Raw genomic sequence first — 24,036 nt, forward strand, 5'->3', positions numbered from 1 at the left:
CTATCATCCATGTGACATGAACACATAATCCAGTGCAGTACCCAGGGAGTGCTGCACTGTCAGAGCTGCTGTCTTTCAGATAAGATGTTATCCAGCTGGAGTACTGTGTAACAGTTCTAGGTGCCACATTATAGGAAGGATGTGAACAAATTGGAGAGAGTACAGAAGAGATTGCCAAGATTGGTTCCAGGGATGAGAAACTTCAGTGATGAAGATAGATTGGAGAGGTTGGGACTGTTCTCCAAGGAGAGAAGAAGGCTAAGAGGAGATTTGATAGAGATGTTCAAAATCATGAGGGGGTTGGACAGAGTAGATAGGGAGAAGCTGTTCCCGCTTGTAAAAGGATCAAGAATGAGAGGGCACGGGTTTAAAGTGATTTGCAAAATAAGCAAGTGTGACGTGGGATAAAACATTTTCACACAACGAGTGGTTCGGGCCTGGAATGCACTGCCTGGAAGTGTGGTGGAGGCAGGTTCAATTGAGGCATTCAAGAGGGCATTAGATGATTATTTGAATAGAAACAATGTGCAGGGTTATGGGGAAAAGGCTGGGCAATGGCACTAAGTCATGATGCTCATTGGAGAGCTGGTGCAGACATGATGGGCCGAATGGCCTTCTTCTGTGCCATTAAAATGCTGTGATTCTGTGATGTTAAACCTCGACCCTGGCTGCTCTCCAAGGTGGATGTCACCATTTCTGAGAAGGTCTGTGTCCCGGCCAATATTTGCACCTCAAACAACATCATTAAAACAGGTTATCCATCATTATCACCTGGCTGTTTGTGGGATCTTGCTGTGTGTAAATTGACTGCTGCATCTCCTACATTACAAGTTAACAGCGACTTCACTTGAAAGATAGTATTTTGCCATCATTCTTGTCTCTTTCTCAATCAGTTTATGACAGGATACAGACTTTAAAACACACTTGTCAGATTATGCATTCGAGAATGGAACATCCTAAGGTTGAATAATTTTGGAGGGAGGTGTGGTGTGGTGTAGTGGTATTGTCACTGGACTGGCATTTCACAGACCCAGGTTAATGCTCCTGGGGATCAGGGTTTGAATCCCACCACAGCAGATGGTGAAATTTGAATGCAATAAAAATCTGAAGTTAAAAGCCTGATGATGACCATGAAACCATTGTTGTAAAAACCCATCTGGTTCGCTAATGTTCCTTTAGGGAAGGAAATCTGCCATCCTTACCTGGTCTGGCCTACATGTGACTCCAGATCCACAGCAATGTGGTTGACTCTTAAAAAAAATACCCTTTGAAGGAGGGCAATTAGGGATGGGCAATGAACACTGGCCTAATATGAACACTTGTGGTAATCTTATAACTTACTTTGCACGCTCAACTACTCCGACACTAGATAGTGCAGGATGATTCATCAGTTCAGTAACATATCACTGTTGTCTGGAAACGGGCCCACGTGAAGAGACCAGAGGAAAGCTTTAGTTCCTGAGTTTGGGATGGATTTGAGTTTTTCAGTCTCTTTGCTGCTATTGTCCTTCTAGATGGTAGTGGGCGTGGGTTTGGAAGGCACTGTCCAAGGGTCCTTGGTGAGTTGCTGCAGTGCACCTTGTAGATGGTACACATTGCTGCTACTGTGCATCGGTGGTGGAGGGAGTGAATGTTTGTGGTTGGTTTGTCAGTAAAGTGGGCTGCTTTGTCCTGGATGGTGTCAATCTTCTTGAGTGTTGGAGCTGCACTCATCCAGGCAAATTGAGAGTACTCCATAACACCCCTGACCTGTGCCTTGTAGATGGTGGACAGGCTTTGAGGAGGTGAGTTACTCGCCGCAGGATTCCCAGCCTCTGACCTGCTCTTGTAGCCACAGTTTTTATATGTGCAGCAATGTCCTGAGGCTGAGATGATTGACCTCCAACAACCACAACCATCTTCCTTTGTGCTAGTGTCAAAGAATAAATACAGCAAATGCAGGTTACTTCAGGAAAGAGTACAATTTATTAAGCGCTGAACCGTACAATGGCCATTGGGAGCAGATCACAACAGATCTGTTCGAAGTTAGTGTTCAACAAGCAATATTTATACAGTACAATTACATGGCTCCAGCATATTCACACAGTGATCCTATCAACTTGAGTGATCTTATTAACTTGCCCTTCTTTATTCTCTTATAATTATATCTATGTTAGCTAATTGATTTTGCTTACCCATACAGTTTCTTGATCATATCTTATCTCTTCTAACAATGTACTATTTATTCCATGAGACAACATCTGTTTGTGTTTATTGCATCATGTATCCTTTTTATCTACTCTTTGCCTAACCTTTGATCTCAGGTCATTTCACGTGTCCAGGCTTGTTCTTCTTATTTTTCTGTTCTTGCTTCCCTTTATAATTTAACCCTTTAAGTGATTTTTCTTTCTCAGTTAGTTAAGACTCCAACCTGAGTTTTCCCCCAATTCCCATTGACTCCAGCTTTGCTAGGGCTCTTTGATGCCGCACTCGGTCAAATGCGGCCTTGATGTCAAGGGCAGACACTCTCACCTCACGTCTGGAGTTCAGCTCTTTTGTCTATGTTTGAACCAAGGCTGTAATGAGGTCAGGAGCTGAGTGACCCTGGCGGATCCCAAACTGAGTATCAGTGACGAACTGGAGAGAATCAAAGGCCTACAGGCTAAGAGCAATGTTGAAACAGAAGCAACTCCTCATTTCTTTAAAGTAAGGCCAGTGCCATATGCTCTGAGGGAGAAGGTTGACACTGAATTGAACCATTTAGAGAGGCTGAGGGTTATACAGCCTGTTCAATTCTCAGAGTGGGCAATACCTGTAGTCCCTGTCTTAACACTGGATCAGACCATCTGGACCCGAACAGTAAACAAAGCTGCCAAGTTGGACCAGTGCCCTATCCCCAATATTGAGGATTTCTCTGCTAAATTAGCAGGAGGAACAACTTAGACTAAACTAGATATGAGCCATGTGTATCAGCAGCTGGAATTGGATGATACCTCCAGAGAGTTTGTGACCATAAATACCCACAGAGGGTTATATCAATACACATGTCTGCCTTTCAGTGTTTCTTGAGCCTGTGCAATTTTCCAGAGGGTGATGGAAGGTTTTCTACAAGGACTACCTCAAGTCGTGGTCTACCTGGACAACATCCTAACAATGGGGTTCATGGAAGCCAAACACTTAGCTAATTTGGAGGCAGTCTTGAAACAATTTTTGGAAGCAGGGGTGCGCTTAAAAATAGAAAAGTATACCCTTCAGGCAAGTGAAGTCATTTATTTGGGTCACCAGGTGGATGCCCAAGGGTTACGCCCAGTAGAAGAAAAAGTTAAAGCTATTAAGGAGGCACCTTCGCCTAAAAATGTCTCTGAACTCAGGTCAATCTTAGGTATGGTTAATTATTATGGTTGATTCCTACCAAACTTATCAACAGTCCTAGCCCCTCGGCACTCAGTATTAAAGAAAAACCAGCGTTGGGTTTGGAAGTCACCTCAAGAAGAAGCCTTCACAAAAGTTAAACAGCTCTTGCACTCTTCAAACTTGTTAGTACACTACGACCCGACAATGGAATTGGTACTAACCTGCGACACGGCCCCCCTATGGTGTGGGAGCGGAACTATCGCACGAAGATGGACAACGGTTCAGAAAGGCCAATACATTACATGTCCAGGACCCTTTCCACGGCTGAAAAAGGGTATCTGAAAATTGAGAAAGAAGGATTAGCGACGTTCAATACGTACGTGGCCGACACTTTACGGTACTGTCTGACCACAAACCGCTCTTGGGTCTGTTCAGTGAAGAAAAAGCTATCCCTCCCATAGCTTCTGCACAAATTCAAAGGTGGGCTCTAATTTTATCTGCATTTGAATACACTTTTGTGCACAGACCAGGGATGCATATAGCCAATGCTGATGCCCTAAGTCACCTTCCTTTGCAGGAGAGCAACAAACACGCCCCAATTCTCCAAGAGATAATTTTTAGAGATGAACTTCCTGGATTCCTCGCCAGTCTGCACAAGGCAGATAAAATTCTGGACGAATTGTGATCCAGTCCTGTCTAGAGTGAGAGACCAAGTGTTGAAAGGATGGTCCCAGGAACCAGTCCCTGACGAATTGAAGCCTCTCTTCACTCGAAGGAATGAATTGGGCAGTCAGGATGGTGTCATGTTATGGGGTACACGAGTAGCTGTTCCTTCACAAGGAGGGGAACCGCTCTTAGCAGAGCTGCACAGCGCACATTCGGGAATCTCAAGAATGAAGATGATCGCGCAAAGTTACATTTGGTGGCCCGGCATGGACGGTGATATCGCGAAGGTGGTTAAGCACTGTATATAATGCCAACAACTACAGAAGTTGCCTGCTGTGGCCCCGCTACACCCATGGGAAGGCCTGGTAGGCCCTGAGTGAGACGGCACATAGATTACATTGGTCTTTTTCTAGGCACCGTGTTGCTATTAATAATTGACGGACATTCCAAATGGCTAGATGTGTACGAGGTTAGGTCGCCAATGTTAAAAATTACGCCAAAGCTTTTTTATACTTGGATAGCCGGAAGCAATCGTCTCAGCCAATGGTGCTGCATTTACTAGCACTGAATTCCAAAGATTTGTGAGCCTAAATGGCAGACTTTTAAAGCTGGGATGAAAAAAGTATCAGGAGGATCATTGAAGACTAAACTTTCACGTTCCCTCTTTCGCTATGGAACAACCCCCTCCACACTATCACAAGTTCAACACTTTCAGAATTACTTATGAAGTGATGCCTTCGAACGAGATTAAGTCTGACACTTCCCAATTTGGAGGGGAAGGTGGAGAAAATGAGAAGGGAATCAAAAAGTGACTCACGAGTTACATAGTCATGAGTGAGAATTTACTGTTGGTGAAGCGGTATACGTATGAAATGTCGATGGCGGATCGAGTTGGTTACCTGGTGTAATAGTTTCTGTGACTGGATCCTTGTCACACCACATAGAAGTGGAAGGCCGGATCACCCACAAACATGTGGATCATTTGAGAAGAAGGGAGAAACCCCAACAAAATGATTTCCCACCTGTAACCATTGCAGAATCCGTGGTCCCTGTTGAAATTGTTCAACCGAGGATAAACATACCAGGTGTCTCTGTTGGAGCAGGTAACACTGAACGGCCTGTGCCTAAAGAGGCACCTGGTGTTGCTGCAGTTCCAGATAATGTGGGTCCTGTAAGAGATTCGAAAGTCGTGGAGCTACGACATTCCACCCAGATCAGGAAACCATCTAAGAGACTGAACTTATAACTGCATGACCCATGTATATATTTGTAATGTCATAAAGGTAGATGTCCTTGTGAATAAAAATTGTACAAAAAATTTAAAGGGGGAGGAATGTAGTAATTGTAGCTTTAAGGAATGCAGTGACTGTAGCTTTAAGACTTATTATGTTGTATAGTATCATGTGAGAGTGTGAACAAATCAGCTCTAAGCGTGGGGAATCTTAGAGTGAGAGTTCTTCTTCTAGTGGTGGAGCTTGATGGAAGCATGTAACTGCTGCTACAGCCTGTAAATAAAGTTTGATGTCTCTAATGAGAAACCTGTCTGGAAAATCACGCCTATAACATGTGTTTCAATGAGATCACCTCTCATTCTTCTAAACTCCAGATGTTCTAGCCCTAATTTACTCAGCCTTTCATCATAGGACAGCCCCCTCATCCCAGGACCCAATTTGGTGTCCCTTTGCTGTACCACCTCCAAGGCACGCATATTCTTCCTAAATATGAAGACCAAAACTGTGCACCGTACTCCAGATGTGCTCTCACCAAAGCCCTGTACAACTGTTGTCTCAATTGTACTTGCATTCACCTGAGAGAGCATTGGGGGCTTCAGTTTAACATCTGATCCAAAAGCCGGCACTTTCAATAGTGAAGCATTCCCTCAGCACCGCACTGGTGTGCCAGCCTAGACTTTTGTACTAAAGTCTTTAGAATTTGATCTAAACCCACAACCTTCTGAATTAGAAATGAGTGCACTACCCACCATGCCACAGGTGATGTGGTACAGAACGTACGAGGGGACATTCAGCATTCTAAACATCGATAATTACAGGCACCAACTCTTACTCCCAAGATGAATCATAATGAAAGCAAAAACATTAGTTCAATATTGATTAGCTTTGTTCAAACTGCTTATTTGTGGATCCTGAGAAATCCTGTTGAAGCTTGCCTCAGGAGCTAAGGTAGAATCCATGGTGGACAAGATGGTTCAAGGAAAGGTTGGGATTGACAGGTCAAATGGTCTTTAATCGTTCCAGGCTTTCTAATATTTTATTTCCAATTTCTCTTGAATTTTTTACCCCACTGTGGAGTAAGTGAGGTCATTCAGATGCATTTTACCCTCTTGTAGTTTTGGTCTGAATGAAGCTGGCACATTAAACCCTAAACAAAAATGGTATCAAATCATAATGGCTTTGGTTAAATGAGAAAAATGTTTTGAGTTCTTTTTATATTGTTGCATTTAGTCCTTGTAGAGAAAAATGGTGTCCACTAGAATGTGATATAATATCGATACAACTCACTTTAATTTTATTCTGATTTTCAGACATACGGCAGCAAGAACTGGAAGCGAATTGGAGTGATTCTCCAAAGAGGGATTCTCATTCTCATGATAGCCTGCTTTCCCTGCTGGGCCATCTTCATAAACATCGAGCACAGAACTTTTCCCCTGGGTGGAGGGATCAATAACCAGGGGGCATAGATTGAAGTTAAGGGGCAGGAGGTTTAGAGGGGATGTGAGGAAGAATTTTTTCACCCAGAGGGCGGTGGGAATCTGGAACTCACTGCCTGAAAGGGTGGTAGAGGCAGATACTCTCATAACATTTAACAAATATTTGTATGTGCCCTTGCGATGCCATGGCATACAAGGCTATGGGCCTAGTGCTGGAAAATGGGATTAGAATAGTTCGGTACTTGTTTGACAGGCGCAGACTCGATGGGCCGAAGGGCCTTTTTCTGTGCTGGAGACCGCTATGACTCTATGACTCTATTTTATTAGCTTTCAAACAGTCTCCTGCAGTAGCTAAGTGAGAATCTTGTTTATTTTTGATTGCAAAAGAGAATAAAATAACAGTATTTGAGTGAAAGAAAGGAGGCCGTCCAGTGGCCCGATGACAGAGTGTGTTAGTGAACATAGAAGTGTTGGGTCAAGGAATGTTAGGATGGAGGTTCCAAATTGCATATTTACATATAGTGAGGGGATAATCTCAGCTGGATCAGCGTCAAGCAGAGACCAGGCGGTCTCCTCAATAGAGAGGGAGTCAATGAAATGGTGAGTCGACCATCTTACAGTGAACACCGCCTGGCATCCAGCTTAAGAACAGCCACAATAGTGAAAAGCAACAGGTCACATGCTGTCTGCATGGTTGGCTTGATGCGAGTGAATACTGACATAAAATTTAAAAGGGGAACATTACAGCAGAAGAAGTCCCGCCCCTGTAAAGATGGAAAATGGCGGGTTTGGGAGTGGGACGTCAGCCATTTCCGGGACTTTCGCAATGATGGAGAGGCTCTTCATTGTGGTGAAAATCCGGGCCTGAGTGATCCGAAGATCCGATCTCGTGTCTTGTTGAGTCAGGCACAAAGTTCCTCTAAACACCAGAGCAGCCGCTTGTTTAATTTTTCTTTAAGAAGGAAATAAATCGAATCGTGGATAGTGCAGCAGAGATGGAGGCCATTTGGTCCATCGAGTCTGCGCTGGCTTTACCGAAGAGCAGTCCAGTTAGTCCCACTCCCTGGCCGACATTTTCCAGTTCTGCCGCAGTAGATGTGGTGAACCAGCCAAAAAAGTCTGTTGACTTTGGCGGCACCAGTAAATCCAGTTGGCAAGTGGACCTGGAAAATCCCGCCACTGTCTTTCCAGACATCCCTGTAAGTTTTTTTCCTTCAATTATTTGACCAATTTCCACCTGAAGGTCACTATTGAATCTGTTTCCACCACCCTGTCAGGAATGCTTTCCAAAATCTAACCACTCGTTGCGTAAAACAGTTTCTCTTCAAGTTTGCCTCTGGTTCTTTGGCCAGTCACCCTGGATCCCTGTCCTCTGGTTATCGACCTTTCAGCCATTGGGAACAGCTTCTCTTCATTTACTCCATTTAAATTTTAAGCACTTCTTATCAAATTTCCCCTTAGCCTTCGCTAGAAGAGAACGGCATCAACTTCTCCAGCCTATCCACGGAAACGTAATTCCCCATCCCCGTAATCATTCTAGAAAAATCTCTTCTGCAAACTTCAAAAAATGCTGCCCTTTCTACCATTTCAAACTGAGTGTGAATGCTTCCCCTCCGAAATCACATGAAATATGGCTTTGAAGTACATCACCGGAGGAGAGGAATGTCGGGGCAGAAATTGTTTTTATGTTGCACCAATTTTCTGGGAAGACAGTGGGAAAAAAAAGGGCCAGTTTTGGGAAACAACACCCATGCTCGCTCTGCACCTACATTACGGGCACCGCCATGTTGGGAAAGGCGATTTTGCAAGTGTTCCGGGCAGTCGCATAAAAAAAAAAAGCCCTCAGTCCCTCACATATGTAAATGAGACAGTTCAATGAATATTGATTTCATGCCGATATTAGTGTGCGGTCCAGATGTCAGTACAAACATCAGCGTTGCCTGGATTGACCATCTCAACATTACGTAGTTTTTCTTTTTGTATCTTCCACAGAAGCCTGGCTGAGACTGCGCTATGTGCCAGGCCTTACCTGCTGCTTTTATTGCCCTGGCACCATATGTTGGTACTTCATTGTGCCGCACGAATTTGCTAACTTGGTTTGAGTTTATCTTTGGTTGCAAATGGTGATGTTCTATGGTTTCCCTGTTAGTGCCAGCATCTTCTACTTTCTTACAGGTTAACACAACCCTACGTGAAGGTATTTATTCCAGTAAGTAAATTATTACAGAATGTACACACACACTGGCTCGCACACAATCACATGCACACACACATAATCACACGCACACACACATAATCACATGCACACACACATAATCACACGCACACACACATAATCACACACGCACACACACAATCACACACGCACACACACAATCACACACGCACACACACATAATCACACGCGCACACACACAATCACACACGCACACAATCACACACGCACACACATAATCACACGCGCACACACACAATCGCATGCACACACACATAATCACATGCGCACACACACAATCACACACGCACACACATAATCACACGCGCACACACACAATCACATGCACACACACATAATCACATGCGCACACACACAATCACACACGCACACACATAATCACACGCGCACACACACAATCACATGCACACACACATAATCACACGCACACACACATAATCACACGCGCGCGCACATAATCACACGCGCACACACATAATAACACGCGCGCACACACACAGTCACACGTGCGCACACACAATCACACGCGCGCACACACAATCACACGCGCACACACATAATCACACGCGCGTACACATAATCACACGCGTGCACACATAATCACACGTGCGCACACATAATCACACGCGCGCACACAATCACACGCGCGCACACAATCACACACGCGCACACACAATCACACGCGCGCACACACAATCACACGCGCACACACATAATCACACGCGCGTACACATAATCACACACGCGCACACATAATCACACGCACGCATACAATCACACGCATACAATCACACACACACAATCACACACAATCACACACACATAATCACACACACATAATCACACACACATAATCACACACACATAATCACACACACACAAACACACACACATAATCTCACACACACAAACACCCACAATCACACACGTAAGCACACACAAACGCACACAAACGCACACAAACACACACAATCAAGCACACACAATCAAGCACACACAATCAAACAGACACAATCAAACACACATAATCTCACACACATAATCTCACACACATAATCTCACACACATAATCTCACACACATAATCTCACACACACAATCAAACACACATAAACACACGCGCACACACATAATCACACGCGCACACACATAATCACACGCGTGCACACATAATCACGTGCGCGCACATAATCACACGCACACATAATCACACGAACGCACACAATCACACACACAATCACACGCACACACACACAATCACACGCACACGCACACAATCACACGCACGCACACACACAATCACACGCACATGCACACAATCACACGCACACACAATCACACGCACACACAATCGCACGCACACACAATCGCACGCACACACAATCGCACGCACACACAATCGCACGCACACACAATCGCACGCACACACACACAATCACACGCGCACACACACAATCACACGCGCGCACACACAATCACACGCGCGCACACACAATCACACGCGCGCGCACACAATCACACGCGCGCGCACACAATCACACGCGCGCGCACACAATCACACGCGCACACAATCACACGCGCACACACAATCACACGCGCACACACACAATCACACGCGCACACACACAATCACACGCACACACACACAATCACACGCACACACACACAATCACACGCACACACAATCACACGCACACACACAATCACACGCGCACACACACAATCACACGCGCACACACACAATCACACGCGCGCGCACACAATCACACGCGCACACACACAATCACACGCGCACACACACAATCACACGCGCACACACACAATCACACGCGCACACACACAATCACACGCGCACACACACAATCACACGCACACACAATCACACGCACACACACAATCACACGCGCATACAATCACACGCGCACACACACAATCACACGCGCACACACACAATCACACGCGCACACACACAATCACACGCGCACACACACAATCACACGCGCACACACACAATCACACGCGCGCACACACAATCACACACGCACACACACAATCACACGCACACACACAATCACACGCACACACAATCACACGCACACACAATCACACACACACACAATCACACACACAAACACCCACAATCACACACACAAATACCCACACATAATTGCACTCACACACACACACACACACAATCACACACACACAATCAAACACACACAATCAAACACACACAATCTCACACACATAATCTCACACACACAATCTCACACACACAAACAACCACAATCACACACACAATTTACACACACAATCACACACACAATCACACACATACATAATCTCACACACACATACATAATCTCACACACACAAACACACACAAACACTCACAATCACACACACAAACACCCATATATAATCTCTCACACACACAAAATCAAACACACAAACACAAGCAATCACACACACAAGCGCACACAATCACACACACAATCACACACAAACACACGCAATCACACACGCAATCACACGCACAAACACACACAATTACACACGCAATCACACACACAAACACACGCAATCACACACACAAACACCCACAATCACCCATATATAATCTCTCACACACACAAAATCACACACACAAACACAAGCAATCACACACACAAGCGCACACAATCACACACACAATCACACACAAACACACGCAATCACACACACAATCACACACACAAACACACACAATTACACACGCAATCACACACACAAACACACGCAATCACACACACAAACACCCACAATCACCCATATATAATCTCTCACACACACAAAATCACACACACAAACACACAAAATCACACACACAAACACACACAATCACACACACAAAAACACACAATCACACACACAAACACACGCAATCACACACACAAACACACGCAATCACACACACAAACACACGCATTCACACACACAAACACACACAATCACACACACAAACATACGCAATCACACACACAAACATACGCAATCACACACACAAACACACACAAAAACACACAATCACACACACAAACACACACAATCACACACACAAAAACACGCAATCACACACACAAACACACGCAATCACACACACAAACACACGCAATCACACACACAAACACACGCAATCACACACACAAACATACGCAATCACACACACAAACATACGCAATCACACACACAAACACACACAAAAACACACAATCACACACGCAATCACACACACAAACACACGCAATCACACACACAAAAACACACAATCACACACACAAACACACGCAATCACACACACAAACACACGCAATCACACACACAAACATACGCAATCACACACACAAACACACGCAATCACACACACAAACACCCACAATCACCCATATATAATCTCTCACACACACACAAAATCACACACACAAACACACGCAATCACACAAACACAAGCAATCACACACACAAACACACATACAAACACACACAATCACACACACAAACACACGCAATCACACAAACACAAGCAATCACACACACAAACACACATACAAACACAAACAATCACACACACAAACACAAGCAATCACACACACAAACAAACAACCACACACACAAACACACACACAAACACACACAATCACACACACAAACACACAGAATCACACGCACAAACACATGCAATCACACACAGAAACACCCACGCACCCACACACACACAAAATCACATATACAAACGCACGCAATCACACACACACATAATCACATACACTCTTTCCATCATAAGAAACTGGTTATCATTTCCTAACTTTCATGGTCAGGATTTCTGAGGCTGTTGACAATATGTCAGGCACTTTGTGGGAGTCTGCCCAATCTTCATGCTTCCGAGTTGACTCAGTAACAAAATATTTGTGCATTTACCTCCTGTACCATTGGGGGGAGCTCCTTGACACCCTTAAATAGAGAAAGAAAGAAAAATACTTTTTCTTTGGCACCTCTCCTGATCTCAGAACATCTTAAAGTGCTTTATAAGTAATGAAGCACTTTTGAAGAGTCATTGCTGTTGTAATGCAGGGAATACGGCAGTCAGTTTATGACCAGCAAGCTCCCCCAAGCAGCAATATAATAAATCACAAGATAACCTGTACTATTTGCTATGTTGATTGAGGGATAAATATTAACCAGGGAGGATCCCACTGTTCTTTGATTGAGAACCATGCGATCTTAATCCACCTAATGCAGCAGGTTTAAAATCTCATCTGAAAGATGGCACCCCCAACAATGCAGCATTCCCTCCGTCCTGCAGTAGGAGTGTCAGTCTCAACTTTTGCACTCGTGTCCTTGGAATGGAGCTGGAACACACGGCCACCTGACCCAGAAGGAAGAGCGCTGCTCACTGAGCCACAGCTGACAAGGCCATGCAGAGCTTGGTCTTTTCAAGCTACAGCTTGGGCCATACAAGAACCTATGCAAGCAGCCTGCGGTTCGGGTTGAACATAACCTCAACACAAGACTGGTGGTAGAGGTCATGGGGTTTGATGGGGAGATTTAGGTCTGGATTTTTACAACGATGGAGAGCCTCTCAGTTGTTGCGGAAATGGCTGACGAGCCCGGAAATAGCCCTCGGACACGGCACCGACTATTTTTGGGGGTTGGGAAGGAGGTCAGGTCGCATTTCGTGCATGTCCATTTCACTGAGGCAGTCGCCCATAGATATCAGCCTCTGCCTCCACTCATGTGTTATTTTGATGTGAGAGGTGTCTGAAACCCAAAGTGTGAAGGTTAGACCTGGTAGGAGTAGGTCTGAATTTTGTGGATTAATTTGTATAGCCAGCTACCCTTCTGGGGAGGTAAGTTTCCTGTGGATACAGCCCCGGGATCCCTCTGGGGGAGGTCAGCTGCCCATTGGTCAACTGCATTGGAAGTAGTTCAGAGAAGGTTTACCAGACTAATACCTGGAATGGGTGGGTTGTCTTATGAGGAAAGGTTGGACAGGCTAGACTTGTATCCACTGGAGTTTAGAAGAGTAAGAGGCGACTTGATTGAAACATATAAGATCCTGAGGGGTCTTGACAGGGTGGATGTGGAGAGGATGTTTCCTCTTGTGGGAGAATCTAGAAAAAGGGGTCACTGTATAAAAATAAGGGGTGGTCCATTTAAAATGGAGATGAGGCAAAATTATTTCTCTCAGAGGGTCGTGAGTCTTTGGAACTCTCATCCTGAAATTGCGGTGAGAGCAGAGTCTTTGAATATTTTTAAGGCAGAGGTGGATAGATTCTTGGTAAGCAAGGGGGTGAAAGGTTATCGGGGGTAGGCGGGATGCAGGTTTGAGGTTACTATCAGATCAGCCATGATCTTATTAAATGGCAGAGCAGGTTCGAGGGACCGAGTGGCCTCACTCCTGCTCCTTGTTCATATGTTTGGTAAGGTGTCCTTTGGCGTTTTTAAAATTAGGCATGATTGTGCGTAAAAAGTGCATACATTCATTGGAACTGTCAAGCTTATTGGAACTGTCAAAAAGAGCCATCTAATTTGTCGTAAGATGAACTGCCAAAGGGAGCTGCCAAGGCATTTACCACTTCTCCTCTTTAACTCCTTGAAAAAAAACTGTCTGGAGTGTGTAAAAAAAAATTAAATAAATAAGGAATTTTGCAATTCAGTGAAATATTTGGGATAATGTAGCTGAAGGAAAGTAAATGGGTTTTTATGATAGAGCGAATCCAGGCCACAGTATCCAAACCCTCTACCAGTGTGGCTCAGTCTACGGTATCTAGGATTGACAGGATGCATTGCAGACTCACATCCAGCTGGCTTTTGACAGTATGGCTGGGATTTTTGCTCCCAGGTTGGGAACGCAAAGTCGGGACATTTCCCAGCCCCTCAAACCTGACGCGGGTGAAAGTGGTCCAACAGGTCAAACTCTCTGGGGCGGCGGGGTTCCCTGGGAGTCAGACTGGGAGACCCCGGAATGAGCGCAGAGGATGTCGGGTGTGCAGGCGGGCTGGACAGAAGGTGTACCTCAGTGTACTGGCACTGTACACTGTCACAAAACTACTGTATTTTTCATAGGTTTATGGGTGTGAGTGTGGATGGTTCTATCTCTGTGACTGATTTAATTAAACTAGAGATCCTTAGACTACAAGATTGAAATTATCAAAAGAGTAGGTTTAAAACAGACATTTGAAATTCTTTAAAAATTCACCCATGGGATGTGGGCGTCACTGGCTGGGTCAGCATTTATTGCCCATCCCTAATTGCTCTTGAGAAGGTGGTGGTGAGCTGCCTTCTTGAACATCTGCAGTCCATGTGGTATAGGTACACCCACAGTGCTGTTAGGGGGGGAGTTCCAGGATTTTGACCCAGTGACAGTGAAGGAACGGCAATTTATTTCCAAGTCAGGATGGTGAGTGACCTGTGAGAATGGAGATGGATAAGTTCAGATGAAAGTTCCATAGATTAAGTGTGAAGGAAATTCTCATTTTAAGATAAGTGAAGGGGTTGTTTGATTTTCAAAGGGACGGTAGGATGTTTACAACTAACAAGATAAATAGGGCAAGGTTATTACATTTATTTTTCCCAAAAGGAAAAGGTCATATTGTCAACATAAAAGATTTTTATTTTATGGGAAAAGTAAATTTCCAAAGACATGTAGAACAATGGGATTTTACACATTAAAAGAGAGAAACACGTATAGAGAAGGATGTGAGGCTGTGTGGGGGTGGGGCCGTGGAAAATCTGGAAAGGTACACTGTGTGAACGAGACTTGGGGAAAGCTTCTAGCCACTCTGAAGAAGTCTTGCTCCAGTAACTAAAGTTAAAAGCCTTTGGAATTCCATTATTGAGTGGGTGCTGTTGTAGCCTTGCTGGATTGCCTATTTAAATTTAAAATCTATTTTGGACTGTTGCCTTAAAGTGGGTGTGTAGTTGGGAGTTAGGTTAATAAGGGATTTGTTATAATATCAAGTAACTGTAATGTTATGTAAATATTTAAATTCTTTTGTTAATAAATGTTTTAATTTAATTTTTTAAATTTCTAAAGTTGTTATTGGACTCATTACTTCTGAATTCAGTGCACAAATCTTCTTATAATAAATGCAAATTTCAAAACCATTGTAATAGTGTGGCTAGGTTTCCTTTGTGGATTTGGTCCACCTGGCATGCACCACCTACCACATCATAGCCCCACACACACACACACACACACACACACATGCACACACACGAACACACCTACCTCATAAGGGAGCAAGATCTCAAAGGAGAAACCCTTACTATCCCTTATTTGTTGATTGTTCCATTGTTTCATCTAACACAGAGAGCATGGATTGTCAGCACAGTGGGGAATGGTTGCATGAGACACTTATCAGGGAGATAGCAGGCTCTTGAATAAACTAGTGGTTTCTAATCTCCTGCGCTCTGGAGAAGAAAAGCAGAAGGAGAGAGAGTAGAACCCTGACTCGAGAACCTCCACCCTACATGTGTGGGGCACATTGTACTCCAAACATGGACATTGGGAGAGCAGCTGCACCCTATCTTGCCCTATCTTGGCACCATGCCACACACCCTGTTGGTTTATTGAAGGGCAATTCCAGGAATGACTTTATTGTTTTGTTCCCACCTCAGGGGATCATCATGCTTCAGGCTTTCACTGGTCTCATAGCCAACATCCTCAACGCTGCCACCAATGATCTCTTCCTCTTTGTGCTGATGCTGGGAGTGCCGTAAGTAGCAAACAACTTTAAACATTTTGAATGTCTGATAAATGAATCTTTCACTGGATGATGACCCAGACTTTAGTTGAAGCCATCTTTAACATGCAAACTTGTTTTTCAGGGGCTTGGCTGCTGCCAGTGTTATTTCTCAGTACTGTCAGGCTATTACCCTGTTTGGATACATTCAATGGAAAAACTTGTATGTTGAGACCTGGGTAGGTTTCAGAGAGGGTAATTTACACTTTGGGCAAAGATGTGAAATGGACGATATCTAATTAGCCCCTCATGATAGACCCTATCCAATTCCACTCTCCAATTAAATGCATGGGAAGGAAAATTGGCTTGAGCATTTAATTGGCATTAGATTCAATCCCCTCTCTGTGTGAAACATTCACATGTTTTGAAGGCCCTTATTTACAGATTTGTTTCCTACTTTTCTCTCTCTTCCTCCCTTCATCTCCTGCACCATACTATGTCAACATTCCCATGGATGCTGCCAATTTCTTGTACGAATGGTCATGCTTCCTGCATGAGTCTAATCAGGAAGAGTCAACAGGCTTTTTGGCAAGGCCAGCATTTGTTGCCCACCCCAAACTCTCCTGAACTGAGTGCTTTCCAGGGCCATGTCAGAAGACTGTTTAAGAGTCAACTACATTGCTCTGGGTCTAGAGTCAGACCCGGGTAAGGACGACAGATTTGGGCTGGGCCGCTGGATTGCTGGTAGTGGCATTATCACTGTGTCACAATCTCCCCAGCCGGCTACTGACCACTGAGGAGATCAGAGGCAAAATGTCTCCCCACATAACTGGGGCCACCCAGCACGGCCATGATTTCTCACAATGCGCATCCTGTGAGTGCTGTTTCTTATGGATTGGAGAATCACCCCCAACACAGACACATTGCATGGTGAAAGAGCCCAGGGCAAAACCCAGGGCCAGTTTGAAAGCTGAAGTGATCTGGATGATACAAATGTTTTTCTGTCTGCCCTATCTCCCTTTCTCCTTGTGCATTTCTCAGACCCTTCCTATACTGTGTTAGTAACTCCGTCGTTTCTCTATATCTAGGTTCGTCTACTGACTGCGTGCAGGAGTGGAGCCATTTTCTACGACTGGCAATTCCTAGCATGTTTATGATATGTAATGAACGTTGGACAATTCACATTGGAACATTCCTTGTAGGTAAATACACTATCCCATTGCAAAGAAAAGTACAGCTTCCACTTCTGTGAACTTGGCAAGATGGTGACAAGTGTCAGTCGACAAAATGTAGAGCAAATAAATACATTGAAAGGAGACAAGCAAGGACACGCCACCCACTTATGGCAGAGAGGTTTACAATGGTTCACAAATGCACACCCTGAGCACATTGAACTAGAAGATGAAGGTTATTTCTGTACCTTGTTCAGGTGATGATCTCACATGGGTTGCCATGGGGAGCAGCAACTTGGAGGACAGGCACTGCTCCTTAGAGGAGGAGCAAATTGGAGGGAAAGCCATTCTTATTGGCTGACGGATGGACCCATGTCACTTCCTCATCCCCTCAGATGCAGGTCCCTGGAGGGAGAGCATTGAGGGGTTGGGAGTGTTTAGAGTTTGGTAACTTTGCACCTGAAAATAAAATTACAAGAAATTTGTTTTCTGTTCACAACTTAATTCCCAATCCAATCATATATTTTTCTCTCTTAATAATTGTTTGCTTCAGTAATGTTTAGTTTACTGATTGTTTCCTTCTAGTTCACAGGGCTAACAAATGAAGTTCAGCCTGGAGCCCAGACCATTTTTTTATCAGATTGTACTAACAGAGTACGTGGTAAGGATGAACATTCTGTACAAGGATGGTACTTATATGCCTAAAGCATGTTTGACTAAAGAATAACAGTTTTAACATATGTAAGTATTACCCTTCTGGAGAATGCACTACACGAAGGCTAAACATTCTCCTATTTTTACTCCACTTACAATAAAGGACTATTCCATCCTATGTAATAGGGTCTGAACAGACAATTGGAATACATTATCAATAATACCACTATCACATTTTTTAAAGCTTTTCATCATACATTTAAAGAGTTAAGAAAATTTAATCTTTTTAATTGAGAATTAGCAATGGTGCTAACTCTTGAACTGGAGCTATCTTCTACAATCCCATTTCTTTGCTCTTTTATATCCTTCCTTGCTAAGTACTGATAAATGATCTTATTGTCTCACCCTTTAACTTATGTTAAAGTATTCCATGTTCTAATATCCCTCTCATTTTTTTTTAATTCATTGGATGAATGCTAGGCCAGCATTTATTACCCATCCCTAATTGCTCTTGTTCAGAGGACACTTTTAAGAGTCAACCACATTGGTAAGGACCACAGATGAACTTTTATGATAATGAACAACAGCTTCATAGTCATCATTAGACTTATAATTCCAGATATTTATTGAATTCAAATTCTACTATGGTGGGATTTGAACCCAGGTCCCCAGAGCATTACACTGAGTTACCAGTCCAGTGACAATACCACTATGCCACCACCTCCCCATATAAAGCCTCCCCTTTGTTAATCCTGAGCTATGCCTTGTTGTTACCAGCAAAAGCAATTTTCACCATTTACTCTGTCAAAGTTTTCTATATTTTTGGAATCCTTGATCTGATTGTCCTTTAACCTTTTCTCTTTCAGGGATGAAAGCCCCAGTTTTTCAGTTGTTATTTGTAGCTATGAACTCTCATCCCTTGTACCATTCCAGTGAACCTTTGCATTGCCCTTTTTGTGTCCTTAATATGAGGTGTTTGGAATGGGTGCAATATTTCAATTGCAACCTAACTAATAGCTTGCAGCAATTCAACATCACTCCCATGCTTTTATATTTAATATGTCTAAATATAAAACTTGGAATCTCATCTGTTTTTTATGGTTATTTCTAACTACTCACTCATTTTAAAGTCGACATATCAGCATCCTGTTATCCTTCAATCTCTCCACTGTGTTAACAATCTAACTATATAGTGTACACTTCCTTTCACTGATGCTGCAAAATGACCAAATTTCTTAGCATTAAACTGCATTTGCCACCCATCTTCCCACACTGCTAACCTGCTTACATTCCCTTGCAATCGCCTGTATCCTTCCCCAGTTTGCTATGCCTCTTAACTTGGTAACATCAGCAAACTTCAATGTTATTTTATGATGCTACTTTTCATCTCTGCCTTCTTATGTACCGAATAAATTGTATTGCAGAAGTGGGACTGATGGCTTTGACAGCAATGGTAATGCGTGCTCCTTGTTGAACAGTAGATATCCATATACCGTATCAGGCAAGCAGAAGACATTCTGTGAATCACAGCTGTTTTATTGTTAAACTGTAATTCAGTACAAGTACCAGTTTCCACTCTTCCCTTCCGAACTCCCTCCCTGTTCCAAAGCCAGGTACCCCATTGGGCAAAACCCAGCTCCTAAGTACAGGCTTCAATGAACATCATCTGCTCTCAATTCACCCGGAAACTTGTCCTGGTTTATTCTTAAAGGGATCTGCATTTTGAACATTGTCACTCCTCACACAAATATGGATTGTTTGTTTCATGTGGAAGCATTTTCCATCAAGTGATCCAAGTGCTGTGTACATTGGGATCGCTTTCAAATTTTTGCTAGGAACTTTCTAATACCTCATCTAAGGGACCATTGTCAATAATATTGCTTTTATATAGCGCCTTTACCAAAGCTAAACGTCCCAAAATGCTTAAGGATGATGCATATACAACTACCTTCAGCCAGAAATACCAAGTGGGTGATTCACCTTGGGCTCCTCCTGAGGTCCCCAGACACCAGTCTTCAGCCAATTCAATTCATTCCACGTGATAACAAGAAACAGCTGAAGGCACTGGATACTCAAGGCTATGAGCCCTGACATCATCCCGGCAGCAGTACTGGAGACATGTGCTCCAGAACTAGCCACGCCTCTGGCCAAGTTGTTCCAGTACAGCTACAACACTGGCATCTACCCAACAATGTGGAATGTCCTATCCACAAAAAGCAGGAAAAATCAAATCTGACCAATTACTGCTCCATCAGTCTACTCTTGATCATCAGCAAAATGACGGAAGTTGTTGTTGGTAGTAATAATAAATGGCACTTACACAGCAATAACCTGCTCACCAGTGTTCAGTTTGGGTTCATCCAGGGCCATGTGGCCCACACCTTATTATAGCCTCAGTCCAAACATGGATGAGAGTGGAATTCAACAGGTAATGTGCAAATCGCTGCCCTTGGCATCAAAGCAGCATTTGGCCGAGTGTGACATCAAGGAGCCCTTGTAAAATTGGGGAAAAACTCTACTGGTTGGAGCCATACCTAGCACAAAGGAAGATGATTGTGGTTGTTGGAGGCTAATCATCTCAGTCTCGGGCATTGCTGCAGGAGCTCCTTAGGGTAGTGCCCTGGGCTCAACCATCTTTGGCTGCTTTATCAATGGCCTTCCTTCCATCATAAGGTCAGAAGAAGGAATACTCACTGATGGTCGCACAGTGTTCATTCGTGACCCCTCAGATACTGATGTCCACATGCAGCAAGACCTGGACAACACTCGGGCATGGGGTTATAAGTGGCAAGTAATATTTGTGCCACACAAGGGCCAGGCAATGACTGTATCTCCAAAAAGAGAGAATCTAATCATCTTGCCTTGACATTCAATGACATTACCAAGACTGAAGCACCTATCACCCGCACCCTGGATATTCTGGCAAAGTTGTAACCAGTAGTCATTGCGCATACCTTGCTGTTGGACTTTACTTCATGCAGCTTTTAGTGCATTCAGAGTCTTCTCGCTCGGATCTCTCTGGTAATTAATGAGAACAAAGCACTTGGTTTCAATGACAGGTTCCGTCATAGTGATGTTAAACTTAAACCCATCAGTGTGCTTCTGCTCTTGCTTCCTATATGTTGAGAGTGAGGTATTGTAGATGGTGTCTCAAAGTATGTTCCATTTCACTTCTTCACTCTGTGTGGGAATGCTGGAGTGCAGCTGTTCGATCGAGTTGAGGAAGGCAGTATGGATGACATTGGTGACATTTCTGCTTTGAATGAAAAAGCTTCAAGGATTGCATCCTCACCCACGTGTGTTGAGAATGCTGCTCAGAGAGTCGCGTCTGGTGATGATCAGATCCAGCTGGTGCCAATGCCCTGATCTTGGATATCTCCAGGAAACCTTATGGCACGGTTTGTTCTGAAAGAAGCTATGTTGGTCACACAAAGATCATGGTAGCAGCAAAGCTCAAGTAGTCTCTGCCCATTCTCGTTTTTCTTTCCCATGCCATGATATCTGAGGGAGGAGACCATACTTCATGGTGCACGCCCATTCTTGCATTGACCTCCCCCAGTAGGTAAAGATGTTCTAACTTAGGGATTCTGCTGATAGCAGTCTCAAGCTCCTCATAGAACTGGTCTTTCAACTCTGTAGTGGAGCACAGTGTTGGAGCATAGATACTAATGAGGTTAACTGGCCCTGTTTGAATTGAGAGATAGATGGAGAAAACATGTTCTGAACCATTCATCGAACGTAGAAAGTTCCTTAATGTGATGGCTATGCCTCGCTCATGCATTTCCTCTGAACTCTTACCCTGCCAGATGAATATGTAAATTTTTTTTCAGTGATCAGCTCTCTGTGAGCCTGCTTTCTTGGAGGGAGGTTATGTCAATGTTCAGCCTGTAGAGTTTTATATCGATCACAGTTCCCTTGCGTGTGTTATTGACCAGCTGCAAGACACCTGTAAATCCGTACACACAGTCCCGATGTTCCAGATTACCAGTCGAAGCGTTGGCATCTTCTTTCTTTTCATTTGTTTTGTTTGTTTGCCTGGTGCAATGGATTCTATTCACTTGTTGAGCAGAGACTCTAAGCTCCAGATGGACTGTGGCGGGGCAGCATCTTACTAGTCGGGAGCTGCCTAACTTGAGGTGGGTGTTGGCTGACCAGTGGGACATGTTGGTCTCTCCCACAGTCGGAGAACACCTGTTCTGTACACTAATCAAGTTGAGCTTATCACTCATCACTGATTCTCCTGTGTTGTGTTAACACTGTGCAGTGAAGATAGAGGGCACTGGTGAGATCACTTCTAGACTACTAGAAACAGGATTGGTCTCATTGTTTAAGAAAGGATGTAAGTGCATTGGAAGCAGTTCAGAGGAGGTTTACTAGACTAATACCTGGGATGGGAGGGTTATCTTATGAAGAAAGTTTGGACAAGCTAGGCTTGTATCCACTGGAGTTTAGAAAAGTAAGAGGCAACTTGATTGAAATAAATAAAATCCTATGGGGACTTGACAGGGTGGATGTGGAGAGGATGTTTCCTCTTGTGGGAGAATCTGGAATTAGGGGGTCACTGTTTAAAAATAAGGGGTGGCCCATTGAAGACAGAGATGAGGATGATTTTTTTTCTCTCACGGGACCATGAGCCTGCTGAACTCCCTTCCTCAAAGACAGTGGAAGCAGAGTCTTTGAATATTTTTAAGACACAGCTACTTAGATTCTTATCGGGGTAGGTGGGAATGTGGAGTTGAGGTTACATTCAGATCAGCCTTGATCTTATTGAACGGGGAGCAGGCTCGAGGGGGCGAATGGCCTACTCCTGCTCCTAATTTGTATGTTCATATGTGTGCAATTTGGTCTGCTGTTAAGTGTCGTTTTGAGATGGCCCCTGTGACTTTGTTGAGGTACAGAGCCAAACCTCAGCAGACAGTGAGTCAAAAACCTCTGCATTGAAGAAATCCAAAACTAGGAGACCATACTCCTGACAGGACTGATCTCCTGTATATAGATCATGTGGGAAAAAAATGGCTGGTGGTCGTTGAAGAGATCTTTGGTCTGATCACCAGCCTTCCTAAAATCAATTGGATGAACTGGTATCATCATGTACTTACAACTTTTCAATGTGACTTTCCTTCACAGAAGCGGACACAGAAAACAGCGCAGTTGTTTTGATGCCCAATGTTTGTCAAATGGAACAAAAGATAAACAAGGACCGGGTGACAGATGAGTGTTCCATTCTGGACACTGGAGCGACCACGGTTGGAGAAATCCTGTCCACAAAACAACTGATCATTCGTCGTGGCCTAGCCTTCCTTTCAGGGCCACTCATTCTGGCAATGGGACTGGTGATACACTTCATTCTTGCAAAGGGGCTGTAGACCCCAGTGAGCAATGGAGAGACAAAGCAAGATGAATAGTAAGATTGTGACCAAAGGACAACAGAGGCCAAAGTTCACACAAAATCTGACTGTAGCTTCTGAGAAACCCCAATCACCTGTTGCTGGGTCAAAATCCTGGAACTGCCTCCCTAACAGCACTGTGAGCGTACCTACACTACATGGACTGCAGCACATGGACTGGTTCAAGAAGGCAGCTC

At 44.0% G+C, this 24,036-nt stretch overlaps 1 protein-coding gene across 1 annotated transcript in view; it reads left to right on the top strand.

Moving 5' to 3' along the window:
- LOC144684291 (multidrug and toxin extrusion protein 2-like) overlaps positions 1-23,818 on the top strand; it is a 63,841-nt gene extending 40,023 nt beyond the window's left edge. The window contains 7 exon segments of the mRNA XM_078547919.1: positions 3,521-3,667; positions 5,037-5,170; positions 7,627-7,866; positions 16,562-16,659; positions 16,772-16,865; positions 18,384-18,459; positions 23,580-23,818. Coding sequence (XP_078404045.1) covers positions 3,521-3,667; positions 5,037-5,170; positions 7,627-7,866; positions 16,562-16,659; positions 16,772-16,865; positions 18,384-18,459; positions 23,580-23,818 — 1,028 coding nt within the window.
- Positions 23,819-24,036: the final 218 nt, after the last annotated feature.

This window comes from Cetorhinus maximus, chromosome 9, assembly GCF_964194155.1.
Source record: "Cetorhinus maximus chromosome 9, sCetMax3.hap1.1, whole genome shotgun sequence".
Classification (NCBI taxonomy): domain Eukaryota; kingdom Metazoa; phylum Chordata; class Chondrichthyes; order Lamniformes; family Cetorhinidae; genus Cetorhinus; species Cetorhinus maximus.